This window comes from Salvelinus fontinalis, unplaced genomic scaffold (genome assembly GCF_029448725.1).
Source record: "Salvelinus fontinalis isolate EN_2023a unplaced genomic scaffold, ASM2944872v1 scaffold_0010, whole genome shotgun sequence".
In the NCBI taxonomy this organism is placed as follows: Eukaryota; Metazoa; Chordata; class Actinopteri; order Salmoniformes; family Salmonidae; genus Salvelinus; species Salvelinus fontinalis.
In genome coordinates this window covers 1289251-1311750 of record NW_026600219.1, presented here as the reverse complement: position 1 = coordinate 1311750, position 22500 = coordinate 1289251, and the positions used below count along the sequence as shown (strand labels likewise).

General features: G+C 44.3%; 1 protein-coding gene across 1 annotated transcript in view; it reads right to left on the bottom strand.

Moving 5' to 3' along the window:
* LOC129842068 (multiple PDZ domain protein-like) overlaps positions 1-22500 on the bottom strand; it is a 103647-nt gene that overhangs the window by 18166 nt on the left and 62981 nt on the right. Inside the window, exons 21-27 of the mRNA XM_055910459.1 lie at positions 21901-22011; positions 21706-21774; positions 21264-21335; positions 10783-10867; positions 9110-9354; positions 7135-7226; positions 6571-6871 (exon numbers count right to left, since the gene is read on the bottom strand). Coding sequence (XP_055766434.1) covers positions 6571-6871; positions 7135-7226; positions 9110-9354; positions 10783-10867; positions 21264-21335; positions 21706-21774; positions 21901-22011 — 975 coding nt within the window. The remainder of the gene's footprint in view (positions 1-6570; positions 6872-7134; positions 7227-9109; positions 9355-10782; positions 10868-21263; positions 21336-21705; positions 21775-21900; positions 22012-22500) is intronic.

Genomic DNA, 22500 nt, shown 5'->3' with positions numbered 1-22500 from the left:
GAGGGTGTTCTACAGTACATCATCAGGCCAGTTGGTATTTTACCCAGGAGAGGGTGTTCTACAGTACATCACCAGACCAGTTGGTATTTTACCCCAGGAGAGGGTGTTCTACAGTACAGTATATCATCAGACCAGTTGGTATTTTACCCAGGAGAGGGTGTTCTACAGTACAGTATATCATCAGACCAGTTGGTATTTTACCCAGGAGAGGGTGTTCTACAGTACATCATCAGACCAGTTGGTATTTTACCCAGGAGAGGGTGTTCTACAGTACATCATCAGACCAGTTGGTATTTTACCCAGGAGAGGGTGTTCTACAGTACATCATCAGACCAGTTGGTATTTTACCCAGGAGAGGGTGTTCTACAGTACATCATCTGACCAGTTGGTATTTTACCCAGGAGAGGGTGTTCTACAGTACATCATCAGACCAGTTGGTATTTTACCCAGGAGAGGGTGTTCTACAGTACATCATCAGACCAGTTGGTATTTTACCCAGGAGAGGGTGTTCTACAGTACATCATCTGACCAGTTGGTATTTTACCCCAGGAGAGGGTGTTCTACAGTACATCATCAGACCAGTTGGTATTTTACCCAGGAGAGGGTGTTCTACAGTACATCACCAGACCAGTTGGTATTTTACCCCAGGAGAGGGTGTTCTACAGTACATCATCAGACCAGTTGGTATTTTACCCCAGGAGAGGGTGTTCTACAGTACATCACCAGACCAGTTGGTATTTTACCCCAGGAGAGGGTGTTCTACAGTACATCACCAGACCAGTTGGTATTTTACCCAGGAGAGGGTGTTCTACAGTACATCATCAGACCAGTTGGTATTTTACCCAGGAGAGGGTGTTCTACAGTACAGTACATCATCAGACCAGTTGGTATTTTACCCAGGAGAGGGTGTTCTACAGTACATCATCAGACCAGTTGGTATTTTACCCAGGAGAGGGTGTTCTACAGTACATCATCAGACCAGTTGGTATTTTACCCCAGGAGAGGGTGTTCTACAGTACAGTACATCATCAGACCAGTTGGTATTTTACCCAGGAGAGGGTGTTCTACAGTACAGTACATCATCAGACCAGTTGGTATTTTACCCAGGAGAGGGTGTTCTACAGTACAGTACATCATCAGACCAGTTGGTATTTTACCCAGGAGAGGGTGTTCTACAGTACATCATCAGACCAGTTGGTATTTTACCCCAGGAGAGGGTGTTCTACAGTACATCATCAGACCAGTTGGTATTTTACCCAGGAGAGGGTGTTCTACAGTACATCATCAGACCAGTTGGTATTTTATCCCAGCAGAGGGTGTTCTACAGTACATCATCAGACCAGTTGGTATTTTACCCAGGAGAGGGTGTTCTACAGTACATCATCAGACCAGTTGGTATTTTACCCAGGAGAGGGTGTTCTACAGTACATCATCAGACCAGTTGGTATTTTACCCAGGAGAGGGAGTTCTACAGTACAGTACATCATCAGACCAGTTGGTATTTTACCCAGGAGAGGGTGTTCTACAGTACATCATCAGACCAGTTGGTATTTTACCCAGGAGAGGGTGTTCTACAGTACATCATCAGGCCAGTTGGTATTTTACCCAGGAGAGGGTGTTCTACAGTACATCACCAGACCAGTTGGTATTTTACCCCAGGAGAGGGTGTTCTACAGTACAGTATATCATCAGACCAGTTGGTATTTTACCCAGGAGAGGGTGTTCTACAGTACAGTATATCATCAGACCAGTTGGTATTTTACCCAGGAGAGGGTGTTCTACAGTACATCATCAGACCAGTTGGTATTTTACCCAGGAGAGGGTGTTCTACAGTACATCATCAGACCAGTTGGTATTTTACCCAGGAGAGGGTGTTCTACAGTACATCATCAGACCAGTTGGTATTTTACCCAGGAGAGGGTGTTCTACAGTACATCATCTGACCAGTTGGTATTTTACCCAGGAGAGGGTGTTCTACAGTACATCATCAGACCAGTTGGTATTTTACCCAGGAGAGGGTGTTCTACAGTACATCATCAGACCAGTTGGTATTTTACCCAGGAGAGGGTGTTCTACAGTACATCATCTGACCAGTTGGTATTTTACCCCAGGAGAGGGTGTTCTACAGTACATCATCAGACCAGTTGGTATTTTACCCAGGAGAGGGTGTTCTACAGTACATCACCAGACCAGTTGGTATTTTAGCCCAGGAGAGGGTGTTCTACAGTACATCATCAGACCAGTTGGTATTTTACCCCAGGAGAGGGTGTTCTACAGTACATCACCAGACCAGTTGGTATTTTACCCCAGGAGAGGGTGTTCTACAGTACATCACCAGACCAGTTGGTATTTTACCCAGGAGAGGGTGTTCTACAGTACATCATCAGACCAGTTGGTATTTTACCCAGGAGAGGGTGTTCTACAGTACAGTACATCATCAGACCAGTTGGTATTTTACCCAGGAGAGGGTGTTCTACAGTACATCATCAGACCAGTTGGTATTTTACCCAGGAGAGGGTGTTCTACAGTACATCATCAGACCAGTTGGTATTTTACCCCAGGAGAGGGTGTTCTACAGTACAGTACATCATCAGACCAGTTGGTATTTTACCCAGGAGAGGGTGTTCTACAGTACAGTACATCATCAGACCAGTTGGTATTTTACCCAGGAGAGGGTGTTCTACAGTACAGTACATCATCAGACAAGTTGGTATTTTACCCAGGAGAGGGTGTTCTACAGTACATCATCAGACCAGTTGGTATTTTACCCCAGGAGAGGGTGTTCTACAGTACATCATCAGACCAGTTGGTATTTTACCCAGGAGAGGGTGTTCTACAGTACATCATCAGACCAGTTGGTATTTTACCCCAGCAGAGGGTGTTCTACAGTACATCATCAGACCAGTTGGTATTTTACCCAGGAGAGGGTGTTCTACAGTACATCATCAGACCAGTTGGTATTTTACCCAGGAGAGGATGTTCTACAGTACATCATCAGACCAGTTGGTATTTTACCCAGGAGAGGGTGTTCTACAGTACAGTACATCATCAGACCAGTTGGTATTTTACCCAGGAGAGGGTGTTCTACAGTACATCATCAGACCAGTTGGTATTTTACCCAGGAGAGGGTGTTCTACAGTACATCATCAGGCCAGTTGGTATTTTACCCAGGAGAGGGTGTTCTACAGTACATCATCAGACCAGTTGGTATTTTACCCCAGGAGAGGGTGTTCTACAGTATATCATCAGACCAGTTGGTATTTTACCCAGGAGAGGGTGTTCTACAGTACATCATCAGACCAGTTGGTATTTTACCCAGGAGAGGGTGTTCTACAGTACATCATCAGACCAGTTGGTATTTTACCCAGGAGAGGGTGTTCTACAGTACATCACCAGACCAGTTGGTATTTTACCCAGAAGAGGGTGTTCTACAGTACATCATCAGACCAGTTGGTATTTTACCCAGGAGAGGGTGTTCTACAGTACAGTACATCATCAGACCAGTTGGTATTTTACCCAGGAGAGGGTGTTCTACAGTACAGTACATCATCAGACCAGTTGGTATTTTACCCAGGAGAGGGTGTTCTACAGTACATCATCAGACCAGTTGGTATTTTACCCAGGAGAGGGTGTTCTACAGTACAGTATATCATCAGACCAGTTGGTATTTTACCCAGGAGAGGGTGTTCTACAGTACAGTACATCATCAGACCAGTTGGTATTTTACCCAGGAGAGGGTGTTCTACAGTACAGTATATCATCAGACCAGTTGGTATTTTACCCAGGAGAGGGTGTTCTACAGTACAGTATATCATCAGACCAGTTGGTATTTTACCCAGGAGAGGATGTTCTACAGTACATCATCAGACCAGTTGGTATTTTACCCAGGAGAGGGTGTTCTACAGTACATCATCAGACCAGTTGGTATTTTACCCAGGAGAGGGTGTTCTACAGTACAGTACATCATCAGACCAGTTGGTATTTTACCCAGGAGAGGGTGTTCTACAGTACAGTACATGATCAGACCAGTTGGTATTTTACCCAGGAGAGGGTGTTCTACAGTACATCATCAGACCAGTTGGTATTTTACCCAGGAGAGGGTGTTCTACAGTATATCATCAGACCAGTTGGTATTTTACCCAGGAGAGGGTGTTCTACAGTACATCATCAGACCAGTTGGTATTTTACCCAGGAGAGGGTGTTCTACAGTACATCATCAGACCAGTTGGTATTTTACCCCAGGAGAGGGTGTTCTACAGTACAGTACATCATCAGACCAGTTGGTATTTTACCCAGGAGAGGGTGTTCTACAGTACATCACCAGACCAGTTGGTATTTTACCCCAGGAGAGGGTGTTCTACAGTACATCCTCAGACCAGTTGGTATTTTACCCAGGAGAGGGTGTTCTACAGTACATCACCAGACCAGTTGGTATTTTACCCAGGAGAGGGTGTTCTACAGTACATCACCAGACCAGTTGGTATTTTACCCAGGAGAGGGTGTTCTACAGTACAGTACATCATCAGACCAGTTTGTCATGTTTTGTCATTTGATTATCATGTCTTGTCCCTGTGCTTCCCTTCCATTTGTCTCCCTCTGCTGGTCTTAGTAGGTTCTTTCCCTCTTTCTATCCCTCTCTCTTCCCCTCCCTCTCTTCCTCTCTCGCTCTCTCTCTATCGTTCCGTTCCTGCTCCCAGCTGTTCCTCATTCTCCTAACTACCTCATTTAATCTTTCACACCTGTCCCCTATTTTGCCCTCTGATTAGAGTTCCTATTTCTCCCTCTGTTTTCCGCTTCTGTCCTTGTCGGATCTTTGTTTGATGTTTGCTGTTCTGTGTCCTGGTTCCGCCCTGTCGTGTTTTTGCCTTCATCAGATGCTGCGTGTGAGCAGGTGTCACCTAAGATATATCCAGGAGTACCGTTTTGTTTAAGACTGGAATAAAGACTCTGTTTATGTTAAGTCGCTTTTGGGTCTTCATTCACCAGCATAACACAGTTGGTATTTTACCCAGGAGAGGGTGTTCTACAGTACAGTACATCATCAGACCAGTTGGTATTTTACCCAGGAGAGGGTGTTCTACAGTACATGATCAGACCAGTAGGTATTTTACCCAGGAGAGGGTGTTCTACAGTACATCATCAGACCAGTTGGTATTTTACCCAGGAGAGGGTGTTCTACAGTACATCATCAGACCAGTTGGTATTTTACCCAGGAGAGGGTGTTCTACAGTACATCACCAGACCAGTTGGTATTTTACCCCAGGAGAGGGTGTTCTACAGTACATCCTCAGACCAGTTGGTATTTTACCCAGGAGAGGGTGTTCTACAGTACATCACCAGACCAGTTGGTATTTTACCCAGGAGAGGGTGTTCTACAGTACAGTACATCATCAGACCAGTTGGTATTTTACCCAGGAGAGGGTGTTCTACAGTACATCATCAGACCAGTTGGTATTTTACCCAGGAGAGGGTGTTCTACAGTACATCACCAGACCAGTTGGTATTTTACCCAGGAGAGAGTGTTCTACAGTACATCATCAGACCAGTTGGTATTTTACCCAGGAGAGGGTGTTCTACAGTACATCATCAGACCAGTTGGTATTTTACCCAGGAGAGGGTGTTCTACAGTACAGTACATCATCAGACCAGTTGGTATTTTACCCAGGAGAGGGTGTTCTACAGTACAGTACATCATCAGACCAGTTGGTATTTTACCCCAGGAGAGGGTGTTCTACAGTACATCATCAGACCAGTTGGTATTTTACCCAGGAGAGGGTGTTCTACAGTACATCATCAGACCAGTTGGTATTTTACCCAGGAGAGGGTGTTCTACAGTACATCATCAGACCAGTTGGTATGTTACCCAGGAGAGGGTGTTCTACAGTACATCATCAGACCAGTTGGTTTTTTCCCAGGAGAGGGTGTTCTACAGTACATCATCAGACCAGTTGGTATTTTACCCAGGAGAGGGTGTTCTACAGTATATCATCAGACCAGTTGGTATTTTACCCAGGAGAGGGTGTTCTACAGTACAGTACATCATCAGACCAGTTGGTATTTTACCCAGGAGAGGGTGTTCTACAGTACATCATCAGACCAGTTGGTATTTTACCCAGGAGAGGGTGTTCTACAGTACATCATCAGACCAGTTGGTATTTTACCCAGGAGAGGATGTTCTACAGTACATCATCAGACCAGTTGGTATTTTACCCAGGAGAGGGTGTTCTACAGTACATCATCAGACCAGTTGGTATTTTACCCAGGAGAGGATGTTCTACAGTACATCATCAGACCAGTTGGTATTTTACCCAGGACACACAATCCCCTGTGTGTCCTTTACAGATCTCCATTCTAAACACCCACACGAACACACTCTATCACGTTCTCTCTCTCTCTGTCTCTCTGTCTCTCTCTCTGTCTCTCTGTCTGTCTCTCTCTGTCTCTCTGTCTCTCTCTCTGTCTCTCTCTCTGTCTCTCTCTCTGTCTCTCTCTCTCTCTCTCTCTCTCTCTCTCTCTATTTCGCTCTCTCCCATCTCTCTCTCTCTCACTCCATCTCTCTGTCTCTCTTACCAGTAGCGTGTCACACCCCCCCACGATGCTGAGGCCCAGGCCCAAGTGTCCTTTACAAATCTCTATGGTGCTGTCGACGCCGGGTATTATGGGACAGCACAGGAGGTCATGGGTCAGAGCGGAGCCCGTTGGCCAATCAGATCGCCCGCTGGAAGAGGAGGCGTTCCTGGCAGTGCCGACGGAGGAGTGGGGAGGAATGGGGGGGTGGGAGGAAGAGACATGGATGGAGGGATGGAGGGAGGAAGAGGAGGAGTCCCCGCCCAAGGGTCCTTGAGCCATCTGCGTCAGAGAGGCTTTATTCCTGATCAAAACAATAACATCTCTGTTAGACATCAACGTCGCCATCTTGGAAATATAATGAAGTAATTGGTGGTTACAATTGATCACCGTGTTGACAACGAGTAAATCCATAATAGTTACTATATTTCAAGCACAGTAAAATCATATGACTTAACACCCGTTTGATACATTTGATTCAAACTCTTCTACAGGAAACGTCAAAAAGGGGGCATCTCAACAGCGTGTCGTGTAATCCCATTTACTGTGTAGTGTGCGGTTCTGTACCTGGTGAGGAGGATCTGGACTTTAGAAGGAGCACTGTTGAGGATGGCTGTGGCGTTCTGGTGACTACGACCATACAGGATCTGACCGTTGATCTACAACCAGGACATAACACATTACTACTATATTTTTTATTTAACCTTTATTTAACTCGGCAAGTCAGTTTTAAGAACAAAGTCTTATTTTCAATGACGGACTAAGAACAGTGGGTTACCTGCCTTGTTCAGGGGCAGAACGACAGATTTTTACCTGGTCAGCTTGGGGATTCGATCTCGCAACCTTTCAGTTACTAGTCCAACACTCTAACCACTAGTCTACCTGCCGCCTCTACACTCTAACCACTAGTCTACCTGCCGCCTCTACACTCTAACCACTAGTCTACCTGCCGCCTCTACACTCTAACCACTAGTCTACCTGCCGCCTCTACACTCTAACCACTAGTCTACCTGCCACCTCTACACTCTAACCACTAGTCTACCTGCCGCCTCTACACTCTAACCACTAGTCTACCTGCCGCCTCTACACTCTAACCACTAGTCTACCTGCCGCCTCTACACTCTAACCACTAGTCTACCTGCCGCCTCTACACTCTAACCACTAGTCTACCTGCCGCCTCTACACTCTAACCACTAGTCTACCTGCCGCCTCTACACTCTAACCACTAGTCTACCTGCCGCCTCAACACTCTAACCACTAGTCTACCTGCCGCCTCTACACTCTAACCACTAGGCTACCTGCCGCCCCTATAGCTGACGCTACTGTATGTTAGTGGCTGTGGTCCTCTACAACAGTGTTGAGGATGGCTGTAGCGATCTGGTGACTTCGACTATACAGGATCGACGCATCGCGGAGTGCCTGGACACAGCCCTTAGCCGATTGGCCATATACCACAAACCCCCGAGGTGCCTTATTGCTGTTATAAACATCCTAAATATATGGGGGGGGTTTAATCATAGAGGTGGATAGAGGGCCATTCTTTGTATCTGGCCATCATAGAGGTGGATAGAGGGCCATTCTTTGTATCTGGGCCATCATAGAGGTGGATAGAGGGCCATTCTTTGTATCTGGCCATCATAGAGGTGGACAGAGGGCCATTCTTTGTATCTGGCCATCATAGAGGATAGAGGATCCTTCTTTGTATCTGGCCATCATAGAGGTGGATAGAGGATCCTTCTTTATATCTGGCCATCATAGAGGATAGAGGGTCCTTCTTTGTATCTAGCCATCATAGAGGTGGATAGAGGATCCTTCTTTATATCTGGCCATCATAGAGTTGGATAGAGGGTCCTTCTTTGTATCTGGCCATCATAGAGGATAGAGAATCCTTCTTTGTATCTGGCCATCATAGAGGTGGATAGAGGATCCTTCTTTATATCTGGCCATCATAGAGTTGGATAGAGGATCCTTCTTTGTATCTGGCCATCATAGAGGATAGAGGGTCCTTCTTTATATCTGGCCATCATAGAGGTGGATAGAGGATCCTTCTTTGTATCTGGCCATCATAGAGGATAGAGGGTCCTTCTTTATATCTGGCCATCATAGAGGATAGAGGATCCTTCTTTATATCTGGCCATCATAGAGGTGGACAGAGGGCCATTCTTTGCGTCTGGCCATCATATAGGTGGATAGAGGGTCCTTATTTGTATCTGGCCATCATAGAGGTAAATAGAGGGTCCTTATTTGTATCTGGCCATCATAGAGGTGGAATCACAGTGGTTGTAGAGGGTGCAACAGGTCAGCACCCTCAGCCTGGAGGTGGAATGAGGGTCCTTCTTTGTATCTGGCCTTCATAGAGGTGGATAGAGGGTCCTTCTTTGTATCTGTTCCATAATGTATTCCGTGACAGCATGGGCAGCTCCATTCAGGGCTGTCTGCATTGAAACTTCTACGAGTCAGTAAAACAAACTGAAAGAGGGGTGCATACTGCCACCTGCAGTGTGGTGTCTCTTTCTCTAATCTCTCACACCCACTGACTCACCTCCAGTAGCTCATCTCCCACCCGTATCCGCCTGTCTCGCCCCGCCGCTCCCTGGGGGTCGACCCCAGCCACGTAGACACCGAGGTGGGCTCTGGAACCATCCCTGTCCTCCGTCAGGCTGAGACCCAGACCAGGCACCAGACCCTGTCCCCGGGCCTCAGTGCTAGTGACTCCCCTGGGACTCTTCTCCAGCTCTATCATATGGAGCTCACCTGGCAGACCGCCATACCTGGACATCATCTTCTCTGTGAGAGGGGGAGAGAAGAAAAGAGAGAAAGCAGTAGAGATATAGAGAAAGAGAGAGAGAGAATGAAACACAAAAGGGTTGAAGTAGGAAATGAAGGCCGTGTCAACCTTTACAATCATATTGCTTATTCTGGTTCAATCCCCTCCTGTCAGTGTCTAGGAGGCTAGTGGTTATTCTGGTTCAATCCCCTCCTGTCAGTGTCTAGGAGGCTAGTGGTTATTCTGGTTCAATCCCTCCTGTCAGTGTCTAGGAGACTAGTGGTTATTCTGGTTCAATCCCCTCCTGTCAGTGTCTAGGAGACTAGTGGTTATTCTGGTTCAATCCCTCCTGTCAGTGTCTAGGAGACTAGTGGTTATTCTGGTTCAATCCATGCTGTCAGTGTCTAGGAGGCTAGTGGTTATTCTGGTTCAATCCCTCCTGTCAGTGTCTAGGAGACTAGTGGTTATTCTGGTTCAATCCCTCCTGTCAGTGTCTAGGAGACTAGTGGTTATTCTGGTTCAATCCACTCCTGCCAGTGTCTAGGAGACTAGTGGTTATTCTGGTTCCATCCCCTCCTGTCAGTGTCTAGGAGACTAGTGGTTATTCTGGTTCAATCCCCTCCTGTCAGTGTCTAGGAGACTAGTGCTTATTCTGGTTCAATCCCCTCCTGTCAGTGTCTAGGAGACTAGTGGTTATTCTGGTTCAATCCCTCCTGTCAGTGTCTAGGAGACTAGTGGTTATTCTGGTTCAATCCCCTCCTGTCAGTGTCTAGGAGACTAGTGGTTATTCTGGTTCAATCCCCTCCTGTCAGTGTCTAGGAGGCTAGTGGTTATTCTGGTTCAATCCCCTCCTGTCAGTGTCTAGGAGGCTAGTGGTTATTCTGGTTCAATCCCCTCCTGTCAGTGTCTAGGAGACTAGTGGTTATTCTGGTTCAATCCCCTCCTGTCAGTGTCTAGGAGACTAGTGGTTATTCTGGTTCAATCCCCTCCTGTCAGTGTCTAGGAGACTAGTGGTTATTCTGGTTCAATCCCCTCCTGTCAGTGTCTAGGAGACTAGTGGTTATTCTGGTTCAATCCCCTCCTGTCAGTGTCTAGGAGACTAGTGGTTATTCTGGTTCAATCCCCTCCTGTCAGTGTTTAGGAGACTAGTGGTTATTCTGGTTCAATCCCCTCCTGTCAGTGTCTAGGAGACTAGTGGTTATTCTGGTTCAATCTCCTCCTGCCAGTGTCTAGGAGACTAGTGGTTATTCTGGTTAAATCCCCTCCTGTCAGTGTCTAGGAGGCTAGTGGTTATTCTGGTTCCATCCCCTCCTTCTTTCTGGCAGGCCTATAATGATGTGTGTGTGTGTGTGTGTGTGTGTGTGTGTGTGTGTGTGTGTGTGTGTGTATGTGTGTGTGTGTGTGTGCGTGCGTGCGTGCGTGCGTAGGTGCGCGTGTGTGTAACCCACTCCAGCTGTCGTCTTCCGTTTCTCTCCGTGTGATTGGTGCAGAGACAGTTGTGGGGCTTCTCCTGACCGTCCTATTGGTTGTTGGCTGAAGACGCCGGGACAAACAAAGGAATACAGGATGTGTTCAAAACTAACAGGCCCCATATATACACATGTAGACAGGTCTGTATTAGTGTTAGTGATAGGCTGTATTAGTGCTAGTGAGAGGCTGTATTAGTGTTAGTGAGAGGCTGTATTAGTGTTAGTGAGAGGCTGTATTAGTGAGAGGCTGTATTAGTATTAGTGAGAGGCTGTATTAGTGAGAGGCTGTATTAGTGTTAGTGAGAGGCTGTATTAGTGAGAGGCTGTATTAGTGTTAGTGAGAGGCTGTATTAGTATTAGTGAGAGACTGTATTAGTGTTAGTGAGAGGCTGTATTAGTGTTAGTGAGAGGCTGTACTAGTGTTAGTGAGAGGCTGTATTAGTATTAGTGAGAGGCTGTATTAGTGTTAGTGAGAGGCTGTATTAGTGAGAGGCTGTATTAGTATTAGTGAGAGGCTGTATTAGTGTTAGTGAGAGACTGTATTAGTGAGAGGCTGTATTAGTGTTAGTGAGAGGCTGTATTAGTGAGAGGCTGTATTAGTATTAGTGAGAGGCTGTATTAGTGTTAGTGAGAGGCTGTATTAGTGAGAGGCTGTATTAGTGTTAGTGAGAGGCTGTATTAGTGTTAGTGAGAGGCTGTATTAGTGTTAGTGAGAGGCTGTATTAGTGTTAGTGAGAGGCTGTATTAGTGTTAGTGAGAGGCTGTATTAGTGTTAGTGAGAGGCTGTATTAGTGCTAGTGAGAGGCTGTATTAGTGTTAGTGAGAGGCTGTATTAGTGTTAGTGAGAGGCTGTATTAGTGTTAGTGAGAGGCTGTATTAGTGTTAGTGAGAGGCTGTATTAGTGTTAGTGAGAGGCTGTATTAGTGTTAGTGAGAGGCTGTATTAGTGTATTAGTGAGAGGCTGTATTAGTGAGAGGCTGTATTAGTGTTAGTGAGAGGCTGTATTAGTGCTAGTGAGAGGCTGTATTAGTGAGAGGCTGTATTAGTGAGAGGCTGTATTAGTGCTAGTGAGAGGCTGTATTAGTGAGAGGCTGTATTAGTGAGAGGCTGTATTAGTGTTAGTGAGAGGCTGTATTAGTGTTAGTGAGAGGCTGTATTAGTGAGAGGCTGTATTAGTGTTAGTGAGAGGCTGTATTAGTGTTAGTGAGAGGCTGTATTAGTGCTAGTGAGAGGCTGTATTAGTGAGAGGCTGTATTAGTGTTAGTGAGAGGCTGTATTAGTGCTAGTGAGAGGCTGTATTAGTGTTAGTGAGAGGCTGTATTAGTGCTAGTGAGAGGCTGTATTAGTGTTAGTGAGAGGCTGTATTAGTGTTAGTGAGAGGCTGTATTAGTGCTAGTGAGAGGCTGTATTAGTGTTAGTGAGAGGCTGTATTAGTGTTAGTGAGAGGCTGTATTAGTGTTAGTGAGAGGCTGTATTAGTGTTAGTGAGAGGCTGTATTAGTGTTAGTGAGAGGCTGTATTAGTGTTAGTGAGAGGCTGTATTAGTGTTAGTGAGAGGCTGTATTAGTGTTAGTGAGAGGCTGTATTAGTGAGAGGCTGTATTAGTGCTAGTGAGAGGCTGTATTAGTGTTAGTGAGAGGCTGTATTAGTGTTAGTGAGAGGCTGTATTAGTATTAGTGAGAGGCTGTATTAGTGTTAGTGAGAGGCTGTATTAGTGAGAGGCTGTATTAGTGCTAGTGAGAGGCTGTATTAGTGGGAGGCTGTATTAGTGTTAGTGAGAGGCTGTATTAGTGAGAGGCTGTATTAGTGCTAGTGAGAGGCTGTATTAGTGGGAGGCTGTATTAGTGTTAGTGAGAGGCTGTATTAGTGCTAGTGAGAGGCTGTATTAGTGTTAGTGAGAGGCTGTATTAGTGAGAGGCTGTATTAGTGTTAGTGAGAGGCTGTATTAGTGAGAGGCTGTATTAGTGTTAGTGAGAGGCTGTATTAGTGAGAGGCTGTATTAGTGCTAGTGAGAGGCTGTATTAGTGGGAGGCTGTATTAGTGTTAGTGAGAGGCTGTATTAGTGCTAGTGAGAGGCTGTATTAGTGTTAGTGAGAGGCTGTATTAGTATTAGTGAGAGGCTGTATTAGTGCTAGTGAGAGGCTGTATTAGTGAGAGGCTGTATTAGTGCTAGTGAGAGGCTGTATTAGTGGGAGGCTGTATTAGTGTTAGTGAGAGGCTGTATTAGTGCTAGTGAGAGGCTGTGTTAGTGTTAGTGAGAGGCTGTATTAGTGTTAGTGAGAGGCTGTATTAGTGCTAGTGAGAGGCTGTATTAGTGTTAGTGAGAGGCTGTATTAGTGCTAGTGAGAGGCTGTATTAGTGAGAGGCTGTATTAGTGCTAGTGAGAGGCTGTATTAGTGTTAGTGAGAGGCTGTATTAGTGCTAGTGAGAGGCTGTATTAGTGTTAGTGAGAGGCTGTATTAGTGTTAGTGAGAGGCTGTATTAGTGTTAGTGAGAGGCTGTATTAGTATTAGTGAGAGGCTGTATTAGTGTTAGTGAGAGGCTGTATTAGTGAGAGGCTGTATTAGTGTTAGTGAGAGGCTGTATTAGTGTTAGTGAGAGGCTGTATTAGTATTAGTGAGAGGCTGTATTAGTGTTAGTGAGAGGCTGTATTAGTATTAGTGAGAGGCTGTATTAGTGTTAGTGAGAGGCTGTATTAGTGCTAGTGAGAGGCTGTATTAGTGTTAGTGAGAGGCTGTATTAGTGTTAGTGAGAGGCTGTATTAGTGTTAGTGAGAGGCTGTATTAGTGAGAGGCTGTATTAGTGCTAGTGAGAGGCTGTATTAGTATTAGTGAGAGGCTGTATTAGTGTTAGTGAGAGGCTGTATTAGTGTTAGTGAGAGGCTGTATTAGTATTAGTGAGAGGCTGTATTAGTGTTAGTGAGAGGCTGTATTAGTGTTAGTGAGAGGCTGTATTAGTGAGAGGCTGTATTAGTGAGAGGCTGTATTAGTATTAGTGAGAGTCTGTATTAGTGCTAGTGAGAGGCTGTATTAGTGTTAGTGAGAGGCTGTATTAGTGTTAGTGAGAGGCTGTATTAGTGTTAGTGAGAGGCTGTATTAGTGTTAGTGAGAGGCTGTATTAGTGTTAGTGAGAGGCTGTATTAGTGTTAGTGAGAGGCTGTATTAGTGTTAGTGAGAGGCTGTATTAGTGTTAGTGAGAGGCTGTATTAGTGCTAGTGAGAGGCTGTATTAGTGCTAGTGAGAGGCTGTATTAGTGCTAGTGAGAGGCTGTATTAGTGCTAGTGAGAGGCTGTATTAGTGTTAGTGAGAGGCTGTATTAGTGTTAGTGAGAGGCTGTATTAGTGTTAGTGAGAGGCTGTATTAGTGTTAGTGAGAGGCTGTATTAGTGTTAGTGAGAGGCTGTATTAGTGTTAGTGAGAGGCTGTATTAGTGTTAGTGAGAGGCTGTATTAGTGCTAGTGAGAGGCTGTATTAGTGTTAGTGAGAGGCTGTATTAGTGTTAGTGAGAGGCTGTATTAGGTGGAGAGGCTGTATTAGTGTTAGTGAGAGGCTGTATTAGTGTTAGTGAGAGGCTGTATTAGTGTTAGTGAGAGGCTGTATTAGTGTTAGTGAGAGGCTGTATTAGTGTTAGTGAGAGGCTGTATTAGTGTTAGTGAGAGGCTGTATTAGTGTTAGTGAGAGGCTGTATTAGTGTTAGTGAGAGGCTGTATTAGTGAGAGGCTGTATTAGTATTAGTGAGAGGCTGTATTAGTGTTAGTGAGAGGCTGTATTAGTGTTAGTGAGAGGCTGTATTAGTGTTAGTGAGAGGCTGTATTAGTGAGAGGCTGTATTAGTGTTAGTGAGAGGCTGTATTAGTGTTAGTGAGAGGCTGTATTAGTGAGAGGCTGTATTAGTGCTAGTGAGAGGCTGTATTAGTGTTAGTGAGAGGCTGTATTAGTGAGAGGCTGTATTAGTGTTAGTGAGAGGCTGTATTAGTGCTAGTGAGAGGCTGTATTAGTGTTAGTGAGAGGCTGTATTAGTGTTAGTGAGAGGCTGTATTAGTGAGAGGCTGTATTAGTGCTAGTGAGAGGCTGTATTAGTGAGAGGCTGTATTAGTGTTAGTGAGAGGCTGTATTAGTGCTAGTGAGAGGCTGTATTAGTGCTAGTGAGAGGCTGTATTAGTGTTAGTGAGAGGCTGTATTAGTGTTAGTGAGAGGCTGTATTAGTGTCAGTGAGAGGCTGTATTAGTGTTAGTGAGAGGCTGTATTAGTGCTAGTGAGAGGCTGTATTAGTGTTAGTGAGAGGCTGTATTAGTGAGAGGCTGTATTAGTGTTAGTGAGAGGCTGTATTAGTGCTAGTGAGAGGCTGTATTAGTGTTAGTGAGAGGCTGTATTAGTGCTAGTGAGAGGCTGTATTAGTGTTAGTGAGAGGCTGTATTAGTGTTAGTGAGAGGCTGTATTAGTGTTAGTGAGAGGCTGTATTAGTGTTAGTGAGAGGCTGTATTAGTGCTAGTGAGAGGCTGTATTAGTGTTAGTGAGAGGCTGTATTAGTGAGAGGCTGTATTAGTGTTAGTGAGAGGCTGTATTAGTGTTAGTGAGAGGCTGTATTAGTGTTAGTGAGAGGCTGTATTAGTGTTAGTGAGAGGCTGTATTAGTGTTAGTGAGAGGCTGTATTAGTGTTAGTGAGAGGCTGTATTAGTGTTAGTGAGAGGCTGTATTAGTGTTAGTGAGAGGCTGTATTAGTGTTAGTGAGAGGCTGTATTAGTGTTAGTGAGAGGCTGTATTAGTGCTAGTGAGAGGCTGTATTAGTGCTAGTGAGAGGCTGTATTAGTGTTAGTGAGAGGCTGTATTAGTGTTAGTGAGAGGCTGTATTAGTGTTAGTGAGAGGCTGTATTAGTGAGAGGCTGTATTAGTGAGAGGCTGTATTAGTATTAGTGAGAGGCTGTATTAGTGAGAGGCTGTATTAGTATTAGTGAGAGGCTGTATTAGTGAGAGGCTGTATTAGTGTTAGTGAGAGGCTGTATTAGTGAGAGGCTGTATTAGTGAGAGGCTGTATTAGTGTCAGTGAGAGGCTGTATTAGTGAGAGGCTGTATTAGTATTAGTGAGAGGCTGTATTAGTGAGAGGCTGTATTAGTGTTAGTGAGAGGCTGTATTAGTGAGAGGCTGTATTAGTGAGAGGCTGTATTAGTGTCAGTGAGAGGCTGTATTAGTGCTAGTGAGAGGCTGTATTAGTGTTAGTGAGAGGCTGTATTAGTGTTAGTGAGAGGCTGTATTAGTGTTAGTGAGAGGCTGTATTAGTGAGAGGCTGTATTAGTGTTAGTGAGAGGCTGTATTAGTGTTAGTGAGAGGGTGTATTAGTGTTAGTGAGAGGCTGTATTAGTGTTAGTGAGAGGCTGTATTAGTGTTAGTGAGAGGCTGTATTAGTGTTAGTGAGAGGCTGTATTAGTGTTAGTGAGAGGCTGTATTAGTGTTAGTGAGAGGCTGTATTAGTGTTAGTGAGAGGCTGTATTAGTGTTAGTGAGAGGCTGTATTAGTGTTAGTGAGAGGCTGTATTAGTGTTAGTGAGAGGCTGTATTAGTGTTAGTGAGAGGCTGTATTAGTGTTAGTGAGAGGCTGTATTAGTGTTAGTGAGAGGCTGTATTAGTGTTAGTGAGAGGCTGTATTAGTATTAGTGAGAGGCTGTATTAGTGTTAGTGAGAGGCTGTATTAGTGTTAGTGAGAGGCTGTATTAGTGCTAGTGAGAGGCTGTATTAGTGTTAGTGAGAGGCTGTATTAGTGAGGAGGCTGTATTAGTATTAGTGAGAGGCTGTATTAGTGTTAGTGAGAGGCTGTATTAGTGTTAGTGAGAGGCTGTATTAGTGTTAGTGAGAGGCTGTGTTAGTGAGAGGCTGTATTAGTGTTAGTGAGAGGCTGTATTAGTGTTAGTGAGAGGCTGTATTAGTGCCAGTGAGAGGCTGTGTTAGTGAGAGGCTGTATTAGTGTTAGTGAGAGGCTGTATTAGTGCTAGTGAGAGGCTGTATTAGTGTTAGTGAGAGGCTGTATTAGTGTTAGTGAGAGGCTGTATTAGTGCTAGTGAGAGGCTGTATTAGTGTTAGTGAGAGGCTGTATTAGTGTTAGTGAGAGGCTGTATTAGTGTTAGTGAGAGGCTGTATTAGTGAGAGGCTGTATTAGTGCTAGTGAGAGGCTGTATTAGTGTTAGTGAGAGGCTGTATTAGTGTTAGTGAGAGGCTGTATTAGTGAGAGGCTGTATTTGTGCTAGTGAGAGGCTGTATTAGTGTTAGTGAGAGGCTGTATTAGTGTTAGTGAGAGGCTGTATTAGTGAGAGGCTGTATTAGTGTTAGTGAGAGGCTGTATTAGTGTTAGTGAGAGGCTGTATTAGTGAGAGGCTGTATTTGTGCTAGTGAGAGGCTGTATTAGTGCTAGTGAGAGGCTGTATTAGTGAGAGGCTGTATTAGTGTTAGTGAGAGGCTGTATTAGTGTTAGTGAAAGGCTGTATTAGTGTTAGTGAGAGGCTGTATTAGTGTTAGTGAGAGGCTGTATTAGTGTTAGTGAGAGGCTGTATTAGTGTTAGTGAGAGGCTGTATTAGTGTTAGTGAGAGGCTGTATTAGTGTTAGTGAGAGGCTGTATTAGTGAGAGGCTGTATTAGTGCTAGTGAGAGGCTGTATTAGTGTTAGTGAGAGGCTGTATTAGTGTTAGTGAGAGGCTGTATTAGTGAGAGGCTGTATTTGTGCTAGTGAGAGGCTGTATTAGTGTTAGTGAGAGGCTGTATTAGTGTTAGTGAGAGGCTGTATTAGTGTTAGTGAGAGGCTGTATTAGTGTTAGTGAGAGGCTGTATTAGTGTTAGTGAGAGGCTGTATTAGTGTTAGTGAGAGGCTGTATTAGTGTTAGTGAGAGGCTGTATTAGTGAGAGGCTGTATTAGTATTAGTGAGAGGCTGTATTAGTGAGAGGCTGTATTAGTATTAGTGAGAGGCTGTATTAGTGTTAGTGAGAGGCTGTATTAGTGAGAGGCTGTATTAGTGAGAGGCTGTATTAGTGTTAGTGAGAGGCTGTATTAGTGTTAGTGAGTGGCTGTATTAGTGTTAGTGAGAGGCTGTATTAGTGTTAGTGAGAGGCTGTATTAGTGTTAGTGAGAGGCTGTATTAGTGTATTAGTGAGAGGCTGTATTAGTGCTAGTGAGAGGCTGTATTAGTGTTAGTGAGAGGCTGTATTAGTATTAGTGAGAGGCTGTATTAGTGTTAGTGAGAGGCTGTATTAGTGCTAGTGAGAGGCTGTATTAGTGTTAGTGAGAGGCTGTATTAGTGTTAGTGAGAGGCTGTATTAGTGTTAGTGAGAGGCTGTATTAGTGTTAGTGAGAGGCTGTATTAGTGTTAGTGAGAGGCTGTATTAGTGTTAGTGAGAGGCTGTATTAGTGTTAGTGAGAGGCTGTATTAGTGTTAGTGAGAGGCTGTATTAGTGTTAGTGAGAGGCTGTATTAGTATTAGTGAGAGGCTGTATTAGTGTTAGTGAGAGGCTGTATTAGTGAGAGGCTGTATTAGTGCTAGTGAGAGGCTGTATTAGTGAGAGGCTGTATTAGTGCTAGTGAGAGGCTGTATTAGTGAGAGGCTGTATTAGTGTTAGTGAGAGGCTGTATTAGTGTTAGTGAGAGGCTGTATTAGTGTTAGTGAGAGGCTGTATTAGTGAGAGGCTGTATTAGTGTTAGTGAGAGGCTGTATTAGTGAGAGGCTGTATTAGTGTTAGTGAGAGGCTGTATTAGTGTTAGTGAGAGGCTGTATTAGTGTTAGTGAGAGGCTGTATTAGTGTTAGTGAGAGGCTGTATTAGTGAGAGGCTGTATTAGTGTTAGTGAGAGGCTGTATTAGTGAGAGGCTGTATTAGTGCTAGTGAGAGGCTGTATTAGTGAGAGGCTGTATTAGTGCTAGTGAGAGGCTGTATTAGTGAGAGGCTGTATTAGTGTTAGTGAGAGGCTGTATTAGTGTTAGTGAGAGGCTGTGTTAGTGTTAGTGAGAGGCTGTATTAGTGAGAGGCTGTATTAGTGTTAGTGAGAGGCTGTATTAGTGAGAGGCTGTATTAGTGTTAGTGAGAGGCTGTATTAGTGTTAGTGAGAGGCTGTATTAGTGAGAGGCTGTATTAGTGTTAGTGAGAGGCTGTATTAGTGTTAGTGAGAGGCTGTATTAGTGTTAGTGAGAGGCTGTATTAGTGTTAGTGAGAGGCTGTATTAGTATTAGTGAGAGGCTGTATTAGTGTTAGTGAGAGGCTGTATTAGTGTTAGTGAGAGGCTGTATTAGTGTTAGTGAGAGGCTGTATTAGTGTTAGTGAGAGGCTGTATTAGTGTTAGTGAGAGGCTGTATTAGTGTTAGTGAGAGGCTGTATTAGTGTTAGTGAGAGGCTGTATTAGTGTTAGTGAGAGGCTGTATTAGTGTTAGTGAGAGGCTGTATTAGTGTTAGTGAGAGGCTGTATTAGTGTTAGTGAGAGGCTGTATTAGTGTTAGTGAGAGGCTGTATTAGTGTTAGTGAGAGGCTGTATTAGTGTTAGTGAGAGGCTGTATTAGTGAGAGGCTGTATTAGTGTTAGTGAGAGGCTGTATTAGTGTTAGTGAGAGGCTGTATTAGTGTTAGTGAGAGGCTGTATTAGTGTTAGTGAGAGGCTGTATTAGTGTTAGTGAGAGGCTGTATTAGTGCTAGTGAGAGGCTGTATTAGTGTTAGTGAGAGGCTGTATTAGTGTTAGTGAGAGGCTGTATTAGTGAGAGGCTGTATTAGTGTTAGTGAGAGGCTGTATTAGTGTTAGTGAGAGGCTGTATTAGTGTTAGTGAGAGGCTGTATTAGTGAGAGGCTGTATTAGTGTTAGTGAGAGGCTGTATTAGTGTTAGTGAGAGGCTGTATTAGTGTTAGTGAGAGGCTGTATTAGTGTTAGTGAGAGGCTGTATTAGTGTTAGTGAGAGGCTGTATTAGTGAGGAGAGGCTGTATTAGTGTTAGTGAGAGGCTGTATTAGTGTTAGTGAGAGGCTGTATTAGTGAGAGGCTGTATTAGTGAGAGGCTGTATTAGTGTTAGTGAGAGGCTGTATTAGTGTTAGTGAGAGGCTGTATTAGTGTTAGTGAGAGGCTGTATTAGTGTTAGTGAGAGGCTGTATTAGTGTAGTGAGAGGCTGTATTAGTGTTAGTGAGAGGCTGTATTAGTGTTAGTGAGAGGCTGTATTAGTGTTAGTGAGAGGCTGTATTAGTGAGAGGCTGTATTAGTGTTAGTGAGAGGCTGTATTAGTGTTAGTGAGAGGCTGTATTAGTGAGAGGCTGTATTAGTGTTAGTGAGAGGCTGTATTAGTGTTAGTGAGAGGCTGTATTAGTGAGAGGCTGTATTAGTGTTAGTGAGAGGCTGTATTAGTGCTAGTGAGAGGCTGTATTAGTGAGAGGCTGTATTAGTGAGAGGCTGTATTAGTGTTAGTGAGAGGCTGTATTAGTGTTAGTGAGAGGCTGTATTAGTGAGAGGCTGTATTAGTGTTAGTGAGAGGCTGTATTAGTGTTAGTGAGAGGCTGTATTAGTGTTAGTGAGAGGCTGTATTAGTGTTAGTGAGAGGCTGTATTAGTGTTAGTGAGAGGCTGTATTAGTGAGAGGCTGTATTAGTGTATTAGTGAGAGGCTGTATTAGTATTAGTGAGAGGCTGTATTAGTGAGAGGCTGTATTAGTGTTAGTGAGAGGCTGTATTAGTGAGAGGCTGTATTAGTGTATTAGTGAGAGGCTGTATTAGTGAGAGGCTGTATTAGTGTTAGTGAGAGGCTGTATTAGTGTTAGTGAGAGGCTGTATTAGTGAGAGGCTGTATTAGTGTTAGTGAGAGGCTGTATTAGTGAGAGGCTGTATTAGTGTTAGTGAGAGGCTGTATTAGTGTTAGTGAGAGGCTGTATTAGTGTTAGTGAGAGGCTGTATTAGTGTATTAGTGAGAGGCTGTATTAGTGTTAGTGAGAGGCTGTATTAGTGCTAGTGAGAGGCTGTATTAGTGCTAGTGAGAGGCTGTATTAGTGAGAGGCTGTATTAGTGCTAGTGAGAGGCTGTATTAGTGAGAGGCTGTATTAGTGTTAGTGAGAGGCTGTATTAGTGTTAGTGAGAGGCTGTATTAGTGCTAGTGAGAGGCTGTATTAGTATTAGTGAGAGGCTGTATTAGTATTAGTGAGAGGCTGTATTAGTATTAGTGAGAGGCTGTATTAGTATTAGTGAGAGGCTGTATTAGTGAGAGGCTGTATTAGTATTAGTGAGAGGCTGTATTAGTGTTAGTGAGAGGCTGTATTAGTATTAGTGAGAGGCTGTATTAGTATTAGTGAGAGGCTGTATTAGTATTAGTGAGAGGCTGTATTAGTATTAGTGAGAGGCTGTATTAGTATTAGTGAGAGGCTGTATTAGTGCAGTATATGAATAGAGGGTATGTCTGCTTTTAAGGTTATGGTTAGGGGGGGGGGGGGGACACAAACAGTCTCACATCACACAGGTGTACGAACCTTAAAGGGAGCAGGGGTGAAGGGGTTGGCGAGGGAGAGACTAAGGAACAGACCACTGTGACTCTCTGGCATCTATATACAGGCCACACAGGGAACACACACCACGTACAGAGTACACAGTACACACTTATACGGTATAGTTCTGTCTCTATGAGGAAAACACATGGGAATCAACAACACAGACTAGACGTGACACAACAACCTCACGACAACCTGCACGTGTCTCGTACAAAGAGTTGGATAGAATATGCACCTGTTTTAGCATTGACAGCATCATTGATGGTGCCCTCTAGCCAACTCTATGTTCTAGTAAACAGAACATTAGAGTTGCCAAGCTGTTCTATATTCTAACATCAAATGCTGTGGTACATAGATCCACATTCTACACAGAATATATATCATATTCTAATACAAAAATGGGAAGACACACAGAATTACAAACCCGGTTGTTCAGTGAGTCGCTGCGTGACGCTGAGGCTTGCCTCTCGTGGTTGGAGAGCACAGGAGACGACTGACGGGAAGAAGATATGAAACACAGAAGAGACAGAGAGAGAGACAGAGAGACGTCACATGATATCAGAGGACTTGTATGTGCGTGCATGCGTACATGTGAGTGGCAGTTCCAAAGTAAACCAACCTGTGATTTGTGTTGTCCAGTCTGCACCAGGAAGACAACAGGATCTCCAGCACTACGGATGGCCTCCACTGCCTGCTCATGACTGGCATCTCTCAGATCCATGCCTCCGACCTGATCAATCAGCAATACATCAACCAATCAAATGCATTCCTGAAGCCCTGTTTACATCAGAAGTGCTTTACAGTTAATCAGCCTAGACTTCAAAGAGCAAGAAGAAGTAGAAGAAGAAGCAGAAGAAGTAGAAGAAGCAGAAGAAGTAGAAGAAGCAGAAGAAGAAGAAACAGAAGAAGTAGAGGAAGTAGAAGAAGAAGAAGCAGAAGAAGTAGAAGAAGCAGAAGAAGAAGAAGAAACAGAAGGAGCAGTAGAAGCAGAAGAAGCAGAAGAAGAAGAAGAAACAGAAGAAGCAGAGGAAGTAGAAGAAGAAGCAGAAGAAGTAGAAGAAGAAGCAGAAGAAGCAGAGGAAGTAGAAGAAGAAGCAGAGGAAGTAGAAGAAGAAGCAGAAGAAGTAGAAGAAGAGGCAGAAGAAGCAGAAGAAGTAGAAGAAGGAGAAGAAGCAGAAGCAGAAGAAGAAGAAGAAGCAGAAGAAGCAGAAGAAGTAGA